The following is a 19,817-nucleotide window of genomic DNA, read 5'->3' as shown; positions in this document are numbered from 1 at the left end:
CTGCTGTCCCAAAGATGGGCAGTAAGTGTGTGCCAGAAAAATCATCTTCCCTCATGCTCCTCAGCTGATGCTAATCCCAGTCTCAAAATCCAGAGGAAGTCTGTCCTCTTGGCAGATTACACCTGGGGAGCTGCCTGGGCAGGATTGCCCCATTAGGCTCTTTCTGGAGATGCCCCAAAATGTGTCCACAGCACACTTGGAATTTTCATTTCTGTGGTAACTGATCCTGTCCCTAACCTGCCCTGCCATGGAGTTTTTTCAGTGCTCACAGCCAAGTAAACCAGCACTGGTGTCTCATTTCCTTGGCACAAAGTGAGAGAGAAGCAAAGAAGAGAGGGAAATAAATTGTTACCCTCATCCTGTGCATTGCCAATCCAGACTCTGGTGGGAGAACTCCTGATGTGCTCCAAGGCAAAGCACTTCAGGTGATGAATCATCTGGGACCTCACAAAATTCCTTTTCCCTTTCCCTTTCCCTTTCCCTTTCCCTTTTTCCTTTTTTCCCTTTCCCTTTTTCCCTTTTTTCCTTTTTTTCCCTTTCCTTTTCCCTTTTCCCCTTTCTCTTTTTTTCCTTTTTTCCCTGTCCCTTTCCCTTTCTTTTTCTATTTTTCCTTTTTTGTCCTTTTTTGTCCTTTTTTGTCCTTTTTTCCTTTTTTTCCTTTTTTCTTTTCACTTTTCCCTTTCTCCTTTTTTTCCTTTTTCTCCTTTTCCTTTTCCTTTTCCTTTTCCTTTTCCTTTTCCTTTTCCTTTTCCTTTTCCATTCCCTTTCCTTTTCCCTTTTTCCTTCTTTCCTTTTTTCGTTTTCCCCCTTTTTTCCCTTTTTTTCCTTTTTCCCCCTTCTCCCTTTCCCCTTTCCCCTTTCCTAAACTTCCTTTTCCCTTTTCCCTTTTCCCTTTTCCCTTTTCCCTTTTCCCTTTTCCCTTTTCCTCTCCTCTTACTCCATGCTGTAGTTATTGTTTAGAAGCAAGCTGAAAGTCTTTGGGAAAAACTGATTTTATAAATATCCTCAAGTCTGAGACTGGCTGAGGATTTTTTAAGCCCTGTCCTGATGCAAATGATATAAAAATCAGCATAATGCCTACATTGATACTACAATTGGCCCACACCAAAATATTTTACTGAATTATTTATTGACATCTTTGATTTGATTTTGATTAGTTTTGATTGGCCACTCTTTGAAAACTGTCATTTGACAAAGCTCCCACTTTCCCCTACAAACACAGAATCCCAGGATGGTTTGGGTGGGAAGGGACCTTAAATCCCATCCAGTGTCACCCCTGCCATGGGCAGGGACACCTTCCACCAATCCCAGATTGATCCAAGCCCCATCCAGCCTGGCCTTGGGCACTTCCAGGGATGGGGAAACTCTCCTGAGTAATTTCACGATTATAAGGCACGTTACAATCCAGAGTGTGATAAAAGGTATCTGTTCTATCACCATCTGTTGAGGGTGGGGCAGTGATCCTGATCTCCATGGGAGATATTCTGCTAATGGGCCATCCATTGAAACCAGGCAGGGCATTGTTCTTTATCTTTTCACAGCCCATCCTTCCTCCAGCCAGTCATTTTCTGCTCATGGCCATTGAGTCCCACTGTGGCACTGATAAAATTACTGCATCCCATTGGGAGTTGCTCCAGCCAGGGGGAAGAGCCCAACATTTCTTACCAAGATAAAAACAGAGGGTTTGGGACACTGAGGGAGCCCCTTTCTCCACTGGACTCCAGAGGAAAACCGGATTTCTCCACATCCCCACTGGAGCTCCGGAGGGAAACTGCACCTTGTACAGGAGCACTGCTCCAACTGAGCCACATCTGTCACTGCAGGAGGATGCAGCCACCATGGGATGGGACTGCTGCCAACACCCTGCCTGACGGGTGTCAGGTTGTACTCTGACTGTGTCAGGGTTTGGGGTTTGTTCTTTGTAGTGCTGTATTTCTATTTTAATTTCCCTGGTAAAGAACTGTTATTCCTAATTCCCATATCTTTGCCTGAGAGCCCCTTGATTTCCAAATTATAATAATTTGGAGGAAGGGGTTTACATTCTCCATTTCAAAGAGAAGCTCCTGCCTTTCTCAGCAGACACCTGTCCTCCAAACTGAAACAGCAACTTTTCGTTCTTTGTCCATATATAAGCCACACCTGATTATAAGCCGCACTTTGGGTTTGGACCAAAATTTTAGTCAAAATGGTGCAGCTTATAATCGTGAAATTACTGTACATTCAAGTCAATACCCCAGGCATGGTCTAACTGGAGAGAAAATTTACCAGGAAATGAGGAAATGAATATGATACCAGACTGCAGAGATGGAGCTGGAAGCTGATCCAGGACCAGCTCCTGAGGTCTGCAAAGATGGCTCAGGATCCAGCAAAGGACCTTGAAATCTTCACCACCATTGCCATATCCTGTGAGGTCAGCCAGGAATTTCACTTCTGCCCTGTCCCTGTGAGAGCTGGAGGAAATCACCCACCTTTTGGGAATCCTGAGCTTTCTCAGTGACCCTTTTGCCTGGGGAAGGAGCAGCCCAGTGCTGCAGCAGCAGTGAGGAATGGCTGCTGTGATGTCACCCCGGTTGTGTTGATGTGGAATGCAGGTGATGTCCTGAGGCACCTGCAGGGGCAAATCTGCCCTGAGAGCTGTGGGACAGAGTTGGACCAGCATGGACTGAGATGCTGCTCCTTACCCTCTCCTGTTTAGCCTCCCTGACCAGCAGTGCCCAGGCAGGGTTTGTTTCTCTGCATTCTCAGCACAGGAGAGCTGCAGAGTATTCACATGTGGGTAAGTGAAACAGGGCTGGGCTTATTCCTGCTGCTGAGGGAAGGAAGGTGTGGCCTGTGCTGTGTTCTGATGGATTTTATCCCACCTAAACAAGGATTTTATCCCACCTGCCATGGGACCATGGTCCCTCCCACCCCAAATTCCGGGCAGTGCTTGGCAGAGTTTAGGTTTGGGGAGGTCACAGACTTTGGGAGACATCAAATAACAGATCTAGGGAGGGCATTCTCATCCTTTTCTCTGCTGAGACCCCACCTGCAGAGCTGCCCCAGCGCTGGGATCCAACAGCAGAGGGATGTGGAATTGCTGGAGAGAGCCCAGAGGAAACCATGAAGATGTTCCATGAAACCAGGCTGGGAGAGCTGGGGGTGCTCACCTGGAGAGGAGAAGGATCCAGGCAGAGCTCAGAGCCCCTTGCAGAGCCTAAAGGGGCTCCAGGAGAGCTGGAGAGGGACTGGGGACAAGGGATGGAGGGACAGGACACAGGAAATGGCTTCAAACTGGAAAAGGGAAGAATTGAGTGGGAGATTGGGAAGGAATTGTTCCCTGGCAGGGTGAGGAAGCTCTGGCTGCCCCTGGTTCCCTGGAAGTGTCCAAGGCCAGGTTGGATGGGGCTTGAACCAACCTGGGATAGTAGAAGTTGGAGTTTGAATGGAATTGGCAAAATTATTTTTAAATCCCTTCCAACCCCACCCATTGTGCGATTCCGCATTTTTCTGATTCCATGGATATTTCCATTGCAGCTCTCAGTGATTTCCTGCCCCTACCTTTCAGCAGCACAGGCTGAACATGCCCAAAATGTCCCTTTCTGTACCCAGGGTGTGGCCTCCGACCGTCCTACGAGTCCCTGCAGACGACTGGAAAGAGGATTGGCACAGGGACAGACGTCAAGCCTGGGGAGTTCCCGTGGCTCGTGAGCATCCAGAGCCAGGGCAAGCACCTCTGTGCAGGCTCCATCATCAGTGCCCTGTGGATTTTAACTGCAGCCCACTGCTTTGCAGACGAGCTGTGAGTGCTCCAGGCACAGGGGGGGGAAAGGGTTCCTCCTGGTGGGTGCAGGGTGGGCACTGGGGTCCTGTGCCACCTTTGTGGGGCTGAGCCCTGAACACAGGGATTGTCTCCTTTTGGGGGGAAACAATTTTTTGAGCACAGAAATGTGCAGAGAGCTGCATAACCAGGAGAAGCAGAAGGGGAATACAGTAATTTCACTATTATAAGCCGCACTGAGTATAAGCCACACTTCTGGGTTTCAGCAACTTTTTGGTTTTTTGTCCATATATAGGTCACACCTGATTATAAGCCGCATGTTACAATACAGAGTGTGATAAAAGGTATCTGTTCTATCACCATCTGTTGAGGGTGGGGCAGTGATCCTGATCTCCGTGGGAGATATTCTGCTAATGGGCATCCATTGAAACCAGGCAGGGCATTGTTCTTTATCTTTTCACAACCCATCCTTCCTCCAGCCAGTCATTTTCTGCTCATGGCCACTGAGTCCCACTGTGGCACTGATAAAATTACTGCATCCCATTGGGAGTTGCTCCAGCCAGGGGGAAGAGCCCAACATTTCTTACCGAGATAAAAACAGAGGGTTTGGGACACTAAGGGAGCCCCTTTCTCCACTGGACTCCAGAGGAAAACCGGATTTCTCCACATCCCCACTGGAGCTCCGGAGGGAAACTGCACCTTGTACAGGAGCACTGCTCCAACTGAGCCACATCTGTCACTGCAGGAGGATGCAGCCACCATGGAATGGGACTGCTGCCAACACCCTGCCTGACGGGTGTCAGGTTGTACTCTGACTGTGTCAGGGTTTGGGGTTTGTTCCTTTGTAGTGCTGTATTTCTATTTTAATTTCCCTAGTAAAGAACTGTTATTCCTAATTCCCATATCTTTGCCTGAGAGCCCCTTGATTTCAAAATTATAATAATTTGGAGGGAGGGGGTTTACATTCTCCATTTCAAAGAGCAGCTCCTGCCTTTCTCAGCAGACACCTGTCCTCCAAACTAAAACAGCAACTTTTCATTCTTTGTCCATATATAAGCCACACCTGATTATAAGCCACACTTTGGGTTCAGACCAAAATTTTAGTCAAAATGGTGCAGCTTATAATCGTGAAATTACTGTACTTTGAGGGATGGCCTGAGCACCCTTGAATGAGTGCCTCTAATGCTATTGTGATGGCCCTGAGCATTTCCTGTGCATCCACACCTGTTCCTTGTAGAAGGTGATGTATTCCATTCTTGCTCATTGTATCTCCCCAAATTACCTTTGCTTTCACACAGCCACCACCTTTACCTCATGGAGACTCTCAAGTTTCTGGATAAATCAGCTCCATGCAGTGTCCAGGGGCAGAGTGCAGCCCTCTGTGAGTCCCCTCCAAAATGTGGCAGGGCTGCTGGGTGACAAATGGCCTGTGGCAGCACAGCCTGGAGCAGCTGGCTGGGGACAGCAGGGTCCAAGAGACCCAAAAAGATCCAGACCATTCCATCTGTTTGCCAGTGACTGGGTTATTTATTGGGTTATTTACAACCTGGCTGCACTCACGTTCTACCTCTGCACCTCCCTGCCCTGGAAATCATCCTTTTCTAAGAGTGAGGGTAAATTCCTTGGATATTTATAGCTGAACTGCCTAAGCCACCATCATGGCCTACTCTGGGGAAGGGGTACCAACCTTTATAATCCAATTTATAACATGTTCACCATGTCCTGTTTTGTTTTTAAGGCCAGCAGATCTGACAGTGGCAGTGGGGGGAGTCGACCTCAGCCTCCCCCTGGAAGAGCATAGCCCTGACAGCCTGATCCTGCACGAGGAATTCAACAGGACCAGCCTGCAGAATGACATTGCCCTGATCCTGCTCAGCAATCCCATCGAGTTCAGCAAGGAGAAGATGCCAGTCTGCCTGCCCTTTGTGTGTGACACGGACACGTGGCAGCACTGCTGGGCTGCTGGCTGGGAGAACTCGAGTGCAGGCGAGCTCCTGGGGAGATGCATTGCTCATGGAGGATGGGTTTGGCCATTTCAAGTGGCTGTTCTCTCCCTTGAGGGGTTTTCCAGACAAAATTCCACTCCCCACCTCGCTGGTTAATGCATCCAGACCTCCCCAGCCTCAGTTCCCTGTTCAGGGCAAGAACCAGTCACCAACACACCCCCAGAGCAAAATCTGGGACCTTTCTGGTAGCACCTCCAAACTCTGGAGCTCTTTTTGGCACCCAGATTAAGACAAGCTCCATCCTGGAGGGTAAATTAGCACAGAATCATGGAATTATTAGGGCTGGAAGGGACCTTAAATCTCATTTTATTCCAATCCCCTCCCACTATCCCAGGTTGCTCAGAACCCCATCCAGCTGGGTCTTGAGCACCTGTGGGATCCTTGTGGGTCGTTTCAGCTCCAGATATTTTATGAATCACCCAGTTAGGCTGGGTCTAAAATGGTCTGGACTAAAAGAAATTAATGTCTGGGGGTGTCTTTGGCTTCATGCCTCCATGAGCTGGATTGACTCATTGGTTCTGGCCACTCCTTCCTTCACTCCTTTAGGACTGCAGATTGCTGTTGCTAATTGATCTCATTTAAGCCCTAATTAAAGCAGTTCCATCAGATTGTGACCCAAAATGTCTGTCCTGAGCAAATGCCACTAGATAGCCAATGAGCTGTTTCATTATTGGAAAGAATTAATCAGGACTGGGAGGCCAGGGGGGTGCCTTGGAGCTGGAGTGTTCCTTCCCAGGATGCAGGAAGGGAATATCCCATTGAATCCTTGCTGTTCTGCTCCAAAGTGTTGCTGGTTTGGTTTTGTTTTTTTTTCCATGAAACCCTTCATTTGCCTTCTCAGGCTTCATTTTCCTCCCTCAGCAGTAACACCCAGCACTCTGATAGCTGTGAAACTCTCCCATTTCACCAAGGTAACGTGTTCCCAGAGCAGAGGGGCTGCTGCAGGGTCCCTCTGCAGGATTTCTCTGTGCAAAATCCACGGAGCAGTTTCAGGGATTGGCCTCGTGCTGCTGTGAGGGCTCAGCTGACACAGATTCTGCTTCCAAAAATTGCTGCTGGTGTGCTCAGCCCTGGCACCCCCCACACCCTGCCTGGCAGAGGCTTCAGAAGAAATCCAGCAGAAGCTGAGTGTGGAGAGAGGGGGTGTGCTGGTGTGATGTGGGCAAAGCCAAGAAGGGACAGATCAGGGAATGGTTTGGGTTGGAGGGACCTTAAATCCCATCCAGCGCCACCCCTGCCATGGCAGGGACACATCCCACTGTCCCAGGTTGATCCAAACCCCATCCAGCCTGGCCTTGGGCACTTCCAGGGATCCAGGGACAGCCACAGCTTCTCTGGGAATTCTATTCCAGGGTTCTTCACCCTCCCAGGGAACAATTCCTTCCCAATATCTCACTCAATTCTTCCCTTTTCCAGTTTGAAGCCATTCCCTGTGTCCTGTCCCTCCATCCCTTGTCCCCAGTCCCTCTCCAGCTCTCCTGGAGCCCCTTTAGGCTCTGGAAGGGGCTCTGAGCTCTCCCTGGATCCTTTTCCAGCTGAACACCCCCAGCTCTCCCAGTTTCTCTCCATAACAGAAGGGTTTCCTTCCTGAGATTCCTATATTTTCATCTTTGGGCACTTCCATCTCAGCTGGAAAAGGGACATGACAACTTTCCATCTTTTAGCTCTTGTCACAGAGTCACAGTTTCCTGAAGGCTCTGGGAGGATTTAGCACAGTGAAATATGAAACAAAGGCTGAGTTTCAAATAATCTGAAGATTTTATCCCTTAGACCCAGGTTCACTTTAGACAGAAATGTGGGTGCAATAAGTGAGGTTTCCAAGTAGCCCAGCACGTTTTCAGTCTTTTGCCCACTTGCAGGTGCCAGCTGTGATGGCTGAATTCCCATCCCAAGGGAAGAATAATGCAGATATTTCCTTTGTGTGCTGCCATCCCAAGAGCCACTTTGTGAAGATTGCAGGGAGAACAATGTTTTAAATGGATATTAGGAGGAAAAAATCTTCCCTGGAAGAGTTGTTGGGCATTGGCACAGCTGCCCAGGGCAGTGATGGAGTCCCCACCCCTGGAGGAATTTAAAATCCATGTGGATGTGGCACCTGGGGACATGCAGCAGTGCTGGGGGATGGTTGGACTGCATGATCTCAAAGGTTGTTTCCAATGTAAATTATTTCATTATTCTATAATTCTAAGATTAGAATTCTGGGGAAAGCTCAGTGGACTTTGATCTGCAGGGGCTTGCACAGGATCCCATGAAAATCCCCTCAGAGTTCCCAGAAAACCATGAGTGAGAAACTCCAGGTGTGCAGGGCAGCTCATCAGGTCATCACTGACACCACCAGCAGGAAAATCCATCCTTTGGGAGTTCCCCAGCAGTCCGGAATTCCTGGAAGGGGTTCCCAGCAGTCTGGAATTCCTGGAAGTGTCCAAGGCCAGGCTGGACAGGGCTTGGAGCAGCCTGGGACAGTGGAAGGTGTCCCTGCCCATGGATGGGATTTAAGGTCCCTTCCACCCAAACCATTCTGGGATTCTGTGACAGACTCAGGAGCACAAACTCATCACTGCCAACACTTGGGGATCCCCTCATGACCCCAAAACTCCACAGTCCAGCCCAGACACCCCACTGCCCTCAGATGCTTTAGAAACCCAGCTGAGATCCTTCCCAAAGGAATTTTCCAGCTGCTCTGCAGCTTTGCTGACCCTTCTCTTTTCATTTGCTGCAGCATTCCACGTGCTGCAAAAAACCCAGACGAAGCTGAGCACCAGGGGAAAAATGCCTGCAGCAGATCCCTCAACTCGTGGGGAGCGTGGTGTGTGCTGAGACAGAGCAAGGAGGAGGAGGAGGAGGAAGAGGAGGCTGCAAGGTAAGGGAGCAGCATTCCTGGTCTGCTTCACAGCCAGGTCACAGCCTGAAAGGAGACAGGAATGGTTGTCCAGGAGGTTCAAGGCAAAGAATTTGGAAAGGAGTTTAATCTGGCAGTGTTTAATTTAAATATTAGAAACACTTCTCAGGTGAGGAGGCTCTGACCCAAATGTGCTTGGTCTGTGGGTGCCAGAATGAGTCACATCTTGTGGCAGTGTGTTGGTGACAGAGGATGAGGGGCTTTTCAAGCTAAATTACAGTCTGAGCAGTATTTGATATCAGGGAGCTGACACAAACACCCAAATGAGGCAAAAATCACCCAGAACTCGTTCCCTGACAACACATTCCACCCCAGGATCTCTGGGAGTCTGGAAGCCAAAAATCACCTTGTCTTTCATAGCATCCTGCTTCCAACCCTCTCCTGGGAGACTGGCAGGGTCTGGGCTCTCCTGCAGCCTCTGCTTCCAGACTGAGATTCCCCTCTTCCCCTGGGCAATGCTTTTCTAGGAATCCCAGAGTGGTTTGGGTCTTAAATCTCATCCAGTTCCAACCCCTTTCCACTATCCCAGGTTGCCTCAAGCCCCATCCAGCTGTGTTTTGTACGTGTCCATGGGTTTGGAGGGATCTGCATGGGGAGACACATGGATGGACAGTTCCATCCTGTAGGAATTATTGATTGCAGGAACTAAACCAGCACCCAGGACACAGAGAGATCCTCTGACCTGTAGGCAAAGGCAGGGGGGCATCAGGGCTGTGGGAAAGTTGCTTTGCAAAATGACTTTTTTGATCAGCATCTCCCTCTGAAACCAACCAAGGAGTGACTTTCACCACCATTAAATTACAGTAATTTCACAATTATAAGCTGCACCATTTTGGCTAAAATTTTAATCCGAACCCAAAGTGTGGCTTATAATCAGGTGTGGCTTATATATGGACAAAGAATGAAAAGTTGCTGTTTTAGTTTGGAGGACAGGTGTCCTGCTGAGAAATGGCAGGAGCTTCTCTTTGAAATGGAGAATGTAAACCCCCTCCCTCCAAATTATTAGAATTTTTGAAATCAAGGGGCTCTCAGGCAAAGATATGGGAATTAGGAATAACAGTTCTTTACTAGGGAAATTAAATAGAAATACAGCACTACAAAGAACAAACCCCAAACCCTGACACAGTCAGAGTACAACCTGACACCCGTCAGGCAGGGTGTTGGCAGCAGTCCCATTCCATGGTGGCTGCATCCTCCTGCAGTGACAGATGTGGCTCAGCTGGAGCAGTGCTCCTGTACAAGGTGCAGTTTCCCTCCTGGAGCTCCAGTGGGGATGTGGAGAAATCCGGTTTTCCTCTGGAGTCCAGTGGAGAAAGGGGCTCCCTTAGTGTCCCAAAACCTCTGTTTTTATCTTGGCAAGAAATGTTGGGCTCTTCCCCCTGGCTGGAGCAACTCCCAATGGGATGCAGTAATTTTATCAGTGCCACAGTGGGACTCAATGGCCATGAGCAGAAAATGACTGGCTGGAGGAAGGATGGGTTGTGAAAAGATAAAGAACAATGCCCTGCCTGGTTTCAATGGATGGCCCATTAGCAGAATATCTCCCATGGAGATCAGGATCACTGCCCCACCCTCAACAGATGGTGATAGAACAGATACCTTTTTATCACACTCTGTAATTGTAACATGCGCTTTATAATCGTGAAATTACTTGTAAATCAAAAAATCTTAAAAAGAAGCCTGCCACAGGATAACATTACAATGATTCAAGCATGCCCAGCCCAGCCTAGCCTGAAGTTCTGTGGGTGAATGATGCTGCTGAAATAGCAGGAGCACTTCTTCCCAGCAAAATGAATCTCCTGGGCTCAGAAAGATGATGAAGAAGCTATTTTGATCCACAGTAATGTCTGAGGAATGAAGTAGGAATGGGAGATTTCCAAGCAGTGGGAGCACAATGCCTTTGCATGGTTGATAAACTCAGAATTCAGCATCTCTCTGGTTTTAGTGGGATCTTGACCAGGCAGGAATGCTTTGTAAACTGGAATAAAGGGATCAGAACAAAACAGGGCTGAGGGTCAGAAGCTGTGCTTTTCAGGGATGAAACAAGTGACAGGACTTGCCACCAGATTTTACTGGAGGGGAAGCACTTTGCTGCTGGATGGTTTCCTGGATTTCTGAGAATCCAGAATTTTCTGATTAAAGCCAGGGGGACTCATTTTGGCCTCACATTTTGGCTGGGTCAGAAACCTGGTGGTTTGTCCTGGAGGCTGCCTGGTCATGGCCTGGGACAGGGCAGGGCTGAACCTGATGCTTCTTCTGCAGCAGAATCCCAGAATCATTCAGGTTGGAAAAGAGCTCCAAGATCACTGAGTCCAACCTGTGACTGATCCCCACCTTGTCACTGAGTGCCACATCCAGATATTCCTTGGACACCTGCAGGGATGGGGGCTCCAAACCTCCCTGGGCAGTTCCAGTGCCTGACCACCCTTGCAGGGAAGAAATTTATTCCAATATCCAATCTAAACCTCCCCTGGTATAACTTTGAGGCTGTTTTCCCTCTGTCCTGTCCCTGTTCTCTGGAGCAGATCCTGACCCCCCTGGCTGTCCCCTCCTGGCAGGCAGTTGTGCAGAGCCACAAGGTCCCCCTGAGCCTCCTTTTCTCCAGGCTGAGTCCCCTTTCCCAGCTCCCTCAGCCTCTCCTGGTGCTCCAGCCCCTTCCCCAGCTCTGTTCCCTTCCCTGGACACGCTCCAGCCCCTCAATGTCCCAATGTCCCTCTGGACAATCCATCAGCACTGTGCAGCCTCTCAAGCTGCAATTACCTGCAAGGATTACAGGGTTTGTGTCAGCTCAGAGTGAGGCCAGATTTCAAAGTGCCCAAACCCTTCACATCCTCATCTCTGTGGTGGGGACAGAGCCCTGGGCATGGTGCTGGTCTGTTCCATCCAGCTGTGTCCTGGGGCACTTCCATGCCCCAGCTCTGGCATGGATCAGGAGCCACCCAGGAGTCACTGGAGGGGCCAGGAAGGGTTAAAAGCTCGAGCAAGGCAGAGATTCCTGGTCAGGGAACAAAACCTGGAGATGCTGAGTCTGCTCCAGTAGCTGTAGCCCAAGGAGCTCTGCACACAGAGAAGATAAAAGCCAGATATTAAACTTTCCTGGGATTTACTGAGGATCAGAATAGATGTTTTCATGTCCAGAGCCAGGCTAAGGCAGGAAAGTTGCTGGAATGGAGGTTGTAAAATCCACATGATCCACATCTGGATCCAAATCTGTGAGCAGGGATGGAGGGAACAACTTTGCACACGGGGAGACAGTGACAGGACAAAGGAGCATGGTTATTAGAACCTGGATATTGGGATATGGATATTGGGAAGGAATTGTTCCTGGGAGGGTGGGGAAACCCTGGAATAGAATTCCCAGAGAAGCTGTGGCTGCCCCTGGATCCCTGGAAGTGTCCAAGGCCAGGATGGATGGGTTTGGATCAGCCTGGGATAGTGGAAGAAATTCCTCCTGATGTCCTACCTGAACCTCCCCTGGTGCAGCTCGAGGACACCCCATGAACAGAAAAGCCATGAATTAAAAAGGCTCAGACATTTCACCAGCTGCCCTCATACCAGACCAGCCTAATTTGTGGATAACTGACCGTGTTCCTCTAATATCTCAAGGGGATTGAATAGCAGAGCTCCCAACTATTTGGACTTAAAAAAAAAAATAGTCCATTCCCTTAAAAAGAAAAATCTATTCTATCCCAATTCCCTGGCAGTTCTGCAGACAAATACATGGATTGACTGGAAATTATCACTACCAGGAGCTGTAATTGACTTATAGTTCTATTTAGTCATAAACATTAACATTAATGGATGTTCAGGGGGTACAAGTGCTAAAGAACAGACACTGGAGATGGCCTATGTATTATTTTTTTGTGTGCTACATTTCTTCCATGACCCCATGAACCACAATTGATGTCTCATTCCTTGCTTTCTTAAGTATCTTTTGTTAGGCTCTGATGCAACGGTAACTTGAACAATAATTAGAGTATAAGGGGCTCACAAAGCAAATATCTCCTTCAGTGCCTTCCCTGCCCAGGCAAAATTCAGTAAATGGCCCAATTATAGTTCAGAGGGGCTCTGGGGGGAGCTCTGATGGGGTGATTAGGACAAGGAGTGTTCAGCTGGAGTCACAGGTCACCCACAGTTCAGCAGCACGGGAAGGGGGGCCAGCTCTTCTCTGATTCCAGGGAAAGGAATCCTTGGGTGACCCCCAAGAGCAGTGGGGTGGTTCCAGCTCAGCTGCAGGTATCCACCCCCTCCTACAGCCTGCAGCAAGGGGGGTCTTGGCCATAAATCACACTGTGGTTGGGGTTTAAAGGGTTTAAAGCTCATCTGGTTCCATCCTTCCACTGTCCCAGGTGGCTCCAAACCCATCCAGCCTGGCCTTGGACACTTCCAGCTTCTCTGGGGCCTCCCCACCATCCCAGGGAACAATTCCTTCCCAATATCCCATCCATCCCTGCTTTCTTTCAGGTTCAGGCCATTCCCCCTTGTCCCATCTCTGGAAATGCCCTTTACAGCTTTTGGGATGCTCAGGGCTCTCACCCCACAGAGCTGGAACAGGAGCAGCAATTTTTGTGCAAACCTGGATGGGGTTTCCCAGCCATTTCACAGATGTTTTTTAATAACCACCAGCATCTACAGAACCATCTTTGCATCAACAGGGAGAAAAAGCCCTGATGGGAGTCACTGAGATTGTTTTAAGCATCTGTGTTAAAATGACAGCAAGCCCTGTATGTGTGTTTATTGCTCCCCAGGAACTGAAATCCAGCTCACAGGGGGCACTCCAAGGCAGGACAATTAATTCTCTGTTAGATATTCCAGGTTATCCTGATATCCCACTGCTCCCACCCCAGTGAGTGCAATGGGAGCTGACATTTTACACTGGGAAAGCTCTGGCATCCTTTCACACGGCCTTGCATCCTTTTGCTGGTCCAAATATGCCCCCAAAACTGCCAAGACAGACTCAGGAAATAGAAATTTTTAAAGGAAAGAAGGCTGCAAATGAAAGCTGTGTTTTGATAGGTGATTGTCATGGATTCAAGGGGAAGAGCACAAACCAGGAGAGTGTGGCCAGTCCCTGCAGTCTGTAGGGATGGGGAGCATCCACAGCAGCTCTGAGCTCCTTCTGCCTCTCAGCCAAATGTTCCCTGGGGCCAGGAGCCACAACCATCCACATTTCAGTCCAAGCTGCATAAAAGCACTTTATTGTTGTATCTTACCTCAATCACAGAATCACTGAGGCTGGAAAAGCCCTCTGAGGTCACTGAGTCCAACCTTTCCCCCAGCACTGCCAAGGCCACCACAAAACCATGTCCCCAAGTGCCACATCCACCTGTTTTCTGAATATTTCCAGGGTTGGTGTGGGCAGCTGTGCCAGGGCTGGACAGCCCTTTCAGTGAGGATGTTTTTTCTAAACTCCTGAAGGATCCTTTGATGTGCAGCTCACAAGAACCAGAACATTTTTCCAGTGGCCCATGAGTTTTTAGGGTTTTCAGCACTTTATCATTTTATGGTGTGGGCAGACAAGTGAGCACATTCAGGCTCTGATTCCTTCATTCTTTAATCTGTGAAAAATTAATTCCTGGGATGATGATGATGAGGATGATGTTGGGTGTCTTTTTGCTTTCTGCCTTTGGGTCATAGATTTTACTCCCTCAAACTGAAGCTGTTTGGGAGTCCAGCCTGGCTTTGTGTGCCTGGTGGGGAGCAGGACACCTCTGGATCCAGCTGAAAACAAAATCCCAGCTTGCCCTGGGAGTGGGGAATGGCTGTGATGACTCAGAGGAGCTGCTTCTCATCTCATACAATGACAGCTTTGAGGGGAGGCTGTGACTCACAGGCACATCCAAATCCTTTAAAGGAGTTGCCAACCCTGTGGAAGAGGGTGGTTCAACCATCCAACATGTTCTGAGATTCCCAAAAACTCCTGCAAGGAGATTCATCACCAAGTGTTCATGGAGAAACTGGGCTGTCATGAAGTGGAAGGGATTTGAACACAGAAAGAAGAAAGAGTTTTGTTGGCATCCATGCAAGGAATTTTGATGCCAAGATGACCAAGTTTGCATTGTTGAAAGTGGTCAAAGGGAAAGGTGGCTGTGCAGAGGTGCAGCAGCCCCATTGTTGTGAGTTAAAACAGCAGCTGCAGCTCATTATTGATAAAGAAAAAAGTAATGGATATGTGGAGAAGCAATTCCTGGCCATAATAGGCTCTAATTTAGCTATTACCATGTCAGAAGAACTCTGGGTAGTCCTTCAAAAACATCAGCTCGAGGCTCTGGGGAGGTCAAAAGGGCAAGGAGAGCATTAGGAATTATTAGGGTGGGAATGAGTGGCAAAGCAAATGTGTTGTGCCAGGAGCCTCCCTGTGTGTGATTCCTTTCTGAGAGAGGAGTGGTGACTTCAGAAAAGGAGGGAAGAGGAACAGGGAGGATGAGCAGGGCCATGGAGGAGCTGCTGGCAGCACAGGGAAGAGCAGAGCAAGGCTCTGAGGCTGGTGGGAGAGGTGTCTGATGGGGATGTGACACATTCCCAGCCTCATGGGCAGCGTGGAGAGGAGTCACGAGCTGTCCTCGTGTCACAGGAGGAGAGAAGGAGGGGTGTCAGGTGGCCTCACCAGGTCTAAAACAGAGAGAAGGAAGTGTTTTTCCTCCCATCAGATAATTAAACTGTGGGAGTCGCTGACCAGGATGTTGTGGGTATTCATCCTAAGGGATAAATGGATTCAAAAAGCAATTAGGCAATTTCCTGGATGGAGATCTCTCTGAGGCCATTAACCACTGGGATGTAAATACAGCTCTGTAAATACTGGTCCTGCTCCTCTTGCTGCAGATGACAGGCAGAGACAGGAGTCTGGGCCACAGGGCTTTGGCCAGAATCATCTGCACTGTCTGTGCCACAGCAGCCACTAATGGCCCTGCTGGCATCACACTGGGTGAATTTGGGTCATCTGCTCCCATTTTCCAGCCAGGGCATGGAGGAGCAGAGCAGCTGAAGGTTCTCACAGGGTTTGTGTGAGAACTACCTGCTGCATTTCTGATACCTGCTCATTAATAGCCACAACCTCCTTTAAAAACAGCTGGAAACAACTGGGCAAGACGATGTTTGCCAAAGCCTCCAGCAGCCAGGGCAGCTCTGATGGGCACTGTTGTCATTCCCAGTGCTGTCATTCCCAGTGCTGATTGTCCCCAGTTTGCACAGAGCTCACCAAGATGAAAATGAAAGCAGCAATGACTCGCAGGGATTGTGCATCCACCTAATGAGGATCAGATGAGTTGTTCCCCCACCCCCAGAGCTTCTCCCACCTCGGAAGATTTATGTGTTTGTTCTGATCAATGGCTGTGCTGCAGACACGAATACAAATGTAAAAGAGAGATTAGACTTTTGATCCAAAGCCCACTAAAGGCAGCAGAAAGGCTCCTGATGCTCACAAAAAAAAAAAAAAAAATGGTTTTGACCACAGTGAAAAAGATTAAATTTTTGGTCAGCTTCAGTGAACAAAGCACCTTGTTAGGCAGTGACAGATTTTATACAACCCACAGCTATTTATCAGTGAATGTATCATTGCTTTCACCTCTCCTAATGGGAGGATTAACATGTTTGAGGCAGGAATTCAGCGCCAGATCTGATTTGTTACACTTGCTTTTCACTCATCTTCGAGATGACAAGAAACACGAGAAAACAGAAGCAAAGCTGCTATTTTTAGTTTGGTTTTCCCAATCCACAAGCTTGGCACTCAGAGGGAAAAGCAGGAGCAGGTATCTGGTGTGTGGAGCTGACCAGCACTGGGGTACAGGAGCCTGAAAAAGCAGCATTTAATAATTCTTCAACCCTCAGAGTCATTAAGCTGAGCGTTCATTAAATTAGCATTACTGGAAGCATCACGGAGCTGAGATAATTGTCCCAGCACTCCAAACCTCGCTCCTCCCACACCCTTTCCTACACAAGGATGGAAAACCTTGGGCTGGCACTCCTGAAGGCTTAAGGTGGATGCAGGGATATCCAGAATTGTCCAAGGACTGAATTTATTTCTACATCTTTGGTCCTATAAAAACCTACAAAAATCGGATTCATCCAGGCTCTGCTGTAATGATGTGAGGTTATCACATGGAGGGGATGATTTGGCCCATATTGTGATACAATCCTCATGCCAAACAGCTGAAGTTGAGAGAAATGCCATGGAAGGAAGCAGAAAGAGAGCAGGATTTGGGTTCCAGGGTTTGTGGATTAGGGAAAAGGATTTGGAGCAGCTGCCTGGGCTGCTGGGAGCGTTCCTGAATTCCTTCCCTGCCCAAGTTTTTAATCACTGATCCCCCAAACATCCCCATTTCCCCACCAGCCAGGCAGGGAACCAAAAGTTCAGGAGGAAAAGAGGGGAAAAGCAGATCTGATTTGGCAGAGTTCCAACAGGGATCCCTGTCCTGCCCTGTCCCAGCTCTGGAGCGCGATGCGACAATTCCCATGGGGACAGTCACCAGGCATTGGGAAGGGAGATCCTTCACAAGAGTGAACAAATTGGAGGCTGAAAATCTCTTTTTTTTTCTCTCTCTCTCTCTTTTTTTTTTTGTTAATTTTTAAATTTTTTAATTTTTTTTTAAAATATATTTATTTATAATTTTCTTTCCGGCTGGGAAAAGCTGGAGTGGAGCATCCCGTGCTCCCTCTCTCCACACTCCTCTCGTTATTCCCTTTGGGAGGATTCCAGAAGGGGACTCACAGTGAAATCCCTGATGATGGAATCCTCTGTGGATGCTCCTTCATCCCAAGGTCACCTCTGTGGTTTTCACAGGAATTCTTGGCTGAGATGGGATCAGGAAACTTCTTTAGATGCTGAGTGTGAAGATGGTCCAGCAGCACTGCTTGAGATGCAAGGGCATGGCTGTAACAACAACAAACAGAGTTGATTTTGTGTTTGGACTCAATCTGAAAGGTCTTTCCCAGCCTAAATGAGTTTGTAAATCTCTGATATTTGTTGGTCCTTTCTAACTCAGGATATTCTGTGATTCTATGAACATTTCCTCTGCATTTATCTTAATTTTTACCTCCTGAATGAATTCTGAATTGAAAAAAAAAAAAAAAGGGGGGGAAAAAAAAAAAAGAATATTAATGACCAGAACCCTCTGGCTACTGGAGTGGGAATGCAGCCATAAACTTCAGCAAGGGCTGATGAGCTGCACAGGGAACTTCAGCCCCTTCCTTGCTCATTAATTAATGTGTGTTAGCTCGGGGTAGCTGCTGGCAGAAGGGGTTTCATCCATTAATGACAAAGATGTTTCCCAAAGTAGGGGGCAAACAGGGAAGGACAACATTTCCCAGTAAAGTTTGCTCTCTTGGGAGATGGATTTGTATTGAATTTGTTAATCACAAGTGCTGGTTAGAAAAGGTGGAAAAAAAGATTCAGACCCACTGTGGAAGGAAATTTATTTATAGCAGGGGCTGCACAGCACTGAAAATGTCCTGGAATCCCAGGTTGGTTTGGCTTGGAAGGATTTAAAAATCCTCTGGTACAATCTCAGGTGGTTCCAAGCCATGTCCAGCCTGGCCTTGGACATTTCCAGGGATCCAGGGGCAGCCACAGCTTCTCTGGGAATTCTATTCCAGACCCTCCCCATCCTCCCAGGGAACAATTCCTTCCCAATATATCCCACTAAAATCTTCCCTTTTCCAGTTTGAAGCCATTCCTGTCCCTCCATGCCTTGTCCCCAGTCCCTCTCCAGCTCTCCTGGAGCCCCTTTAGGCTCTGCAAGGGGCTCTGAGCTCTCCCTGGATCCTTCTCCTCTCCAGGTGAGCACCCCCAGCTCTCCCACCTTTTTCTCAGAAAAAGTTCTGCACCTGCCTTGGGTGGATTTTGTGCTGCTTTCTCTTCTCCCTGAGCTTGTGTCCAGAGATTCCAGAGCTGGATGTGCTCTTGGTGTTCCAGCTACAGCTGAATGACAGAGCCAGAGCTTGGGACTGCTCTCCTCCCCTTCCCTTCTGTATCTATTTACCCTGCAGGATCTCAGGGCTGAGCTGCCACACTTTGAATCCAAATTCCCCTTATTTTTTTCCCTCCCCAAATCCTCAGACAGAGATTGATTTCCCCCTCAGGCTGTGTGAAGCAGCTCTGAGGGAGCTGAGCCTGCATCCAGCTGTAACTTTGCTGTTTCTGTCACAGGTGGACAGCGGGGGACCCCTGGTTTGCAGCTACTGGAACACCCTGAAGTGGTTCCAGGTCGGCATCACCAGCTCAGGGAAGCCAAACCACAGGATTTTAACACCTGTCTGCAGCTACCAGGAGTGGATTGAGAAGGAAACAGCCATAAGGGGAAAACCTTTCCTCACCGAGGGTGTGGACAATGGGGCACATCTCAGGGTTGCTCGTTCCAGGGCTGGAACACAGGTGGTGTTTTTGGAGCATTGTCTCCTTTTATTCATCTTTTTAATAGCAGCTGGATTACCCTGAGAGAAGATTTTTGAAAATAAAAGTCAGAACTGCCACTTTATTCTTTTTTTTCTGCTCAATGTCACTGGTGTGGACACAGGCACCAATGGGAGATGTCACAATGAGACAGGGGGTGGAGAAATGAAATGAAATGAAATGAAATGAAATGAAATGAAGGAGGAAGGATTTGGGCAAGAAGAGCCACAATCCTCTGGAAAACACAGATTTTCCACACTGCTGGGTCACACTGGACTCAGTGGTTTGCCAAGCTCAGATGTGCCACCTGAAGGTGCTGATCCCCTTGGAAAGTTGAGACCCAGAGGAAGAGATTCACTGACTGATTATCATTAGTGGTATAGGATAGCTCTTTTGTTTTTTACAGCTAATTAATAGCTGTGCCAATTTATTTTTGTCTAATATTAGCTGATTTTATTTTTACTAAGAACACTCACAGAGAGCTCAGCCCCTGCTCAGGTGCTGTCAAACTTCTGGAATGGATTTCCCAGAGAAGCTGTGGCTGCCCCTGGATCCCTGGAAGTGTCCAAGGCCACGTTGGATGGGGTTTGGAGCACCCTGGGATGGTGGAAGGTGTTCCTGCCCATGGCAGGGGATGAGCTTTAAGGTTCATTCCAACCCAAAGCATTTTAGGATTTTGTGATGGGAGAATAATTTGGGGGGTCTCCAGAAAATTCTGCCTACAAAACCCACTCAGTTTTATAAATAATCTAAATTAGTCCCTTT

General features: G+C 48.3%; 1 protein-coding gene across 1 annotated transcript; it reads left to right on the top strand.

Annotated features, from left to right (window-relative positions):
* Nucleotides 1–2,667: 2,667 nt before the first annotated feature.
* PRSS55 (serine protease 55) lies at nucleotides 2,668–19,097 on the top strand. Its single transcript, XM_033054482.1, has 5 exons — nucleotides 2,668–2,716; nucleotides 3,586–3,781; nucleotides 5,499–5,746; nucleotides 8,529–8,626; nucleotides 18,810–19,097. The coding sequence occupies exons 1-5, from the start codon at nucleotides 2,668–2,670 to the stop codon at nucleotides 19,095–19,097; spliced, it is 879 nt and encodes a 292-aa protein (XP_032910373.1).
* Nucleotides 19,098–19,817: the final 720 nt, after the last annotated feature.

This window comes from Catharus ustulatus, chromosome 3 (assembly GCF_009819885.2).
Source record: "Catharus ustulatus isolate bCatUst1 chromosome 3, bCatUst1.pri.v2, whole genome shotgun sequence".
Taxonomy (NCBI): domain Eukaryota; kingdom Metazoa; phylum Chordata; class Aves; order Passeriformes; family Turdidae; genus Catharus; species Catharus ustulatus.
The sequence above is the reverse complement of the archived record's forward strand: the minus strand, read 5'-3'. Positions and strand labels throughout refer to the sequence as shown.

Excerpts from the sequence above, each read along its gene's own strand:
- PRSS55 (XM_033054482.1), top strand. The coding sequence starts at position 2,668 with ATGCTGCTCCTTACCCTCTCCTGTTTAGCCTCCCTGACCAGCAGTGCC. Across the intron at positions 2,717-3,585 it reads CTCCCTGACCAGCAGTGCCC|ACCCAGGGTGTGGCCTCCGA; the intron begins AGGCAGGGTTTG and ends GTCCCTTTCTGT. Across the intron at positions 8,627-18,809 it reads GAGGAAGAGGAGGCTGCAAG|GTGGACAGCGGGGGACCCCT; the intron begins GTAAGGGAGCAG and ends TTTCTGTCACAG.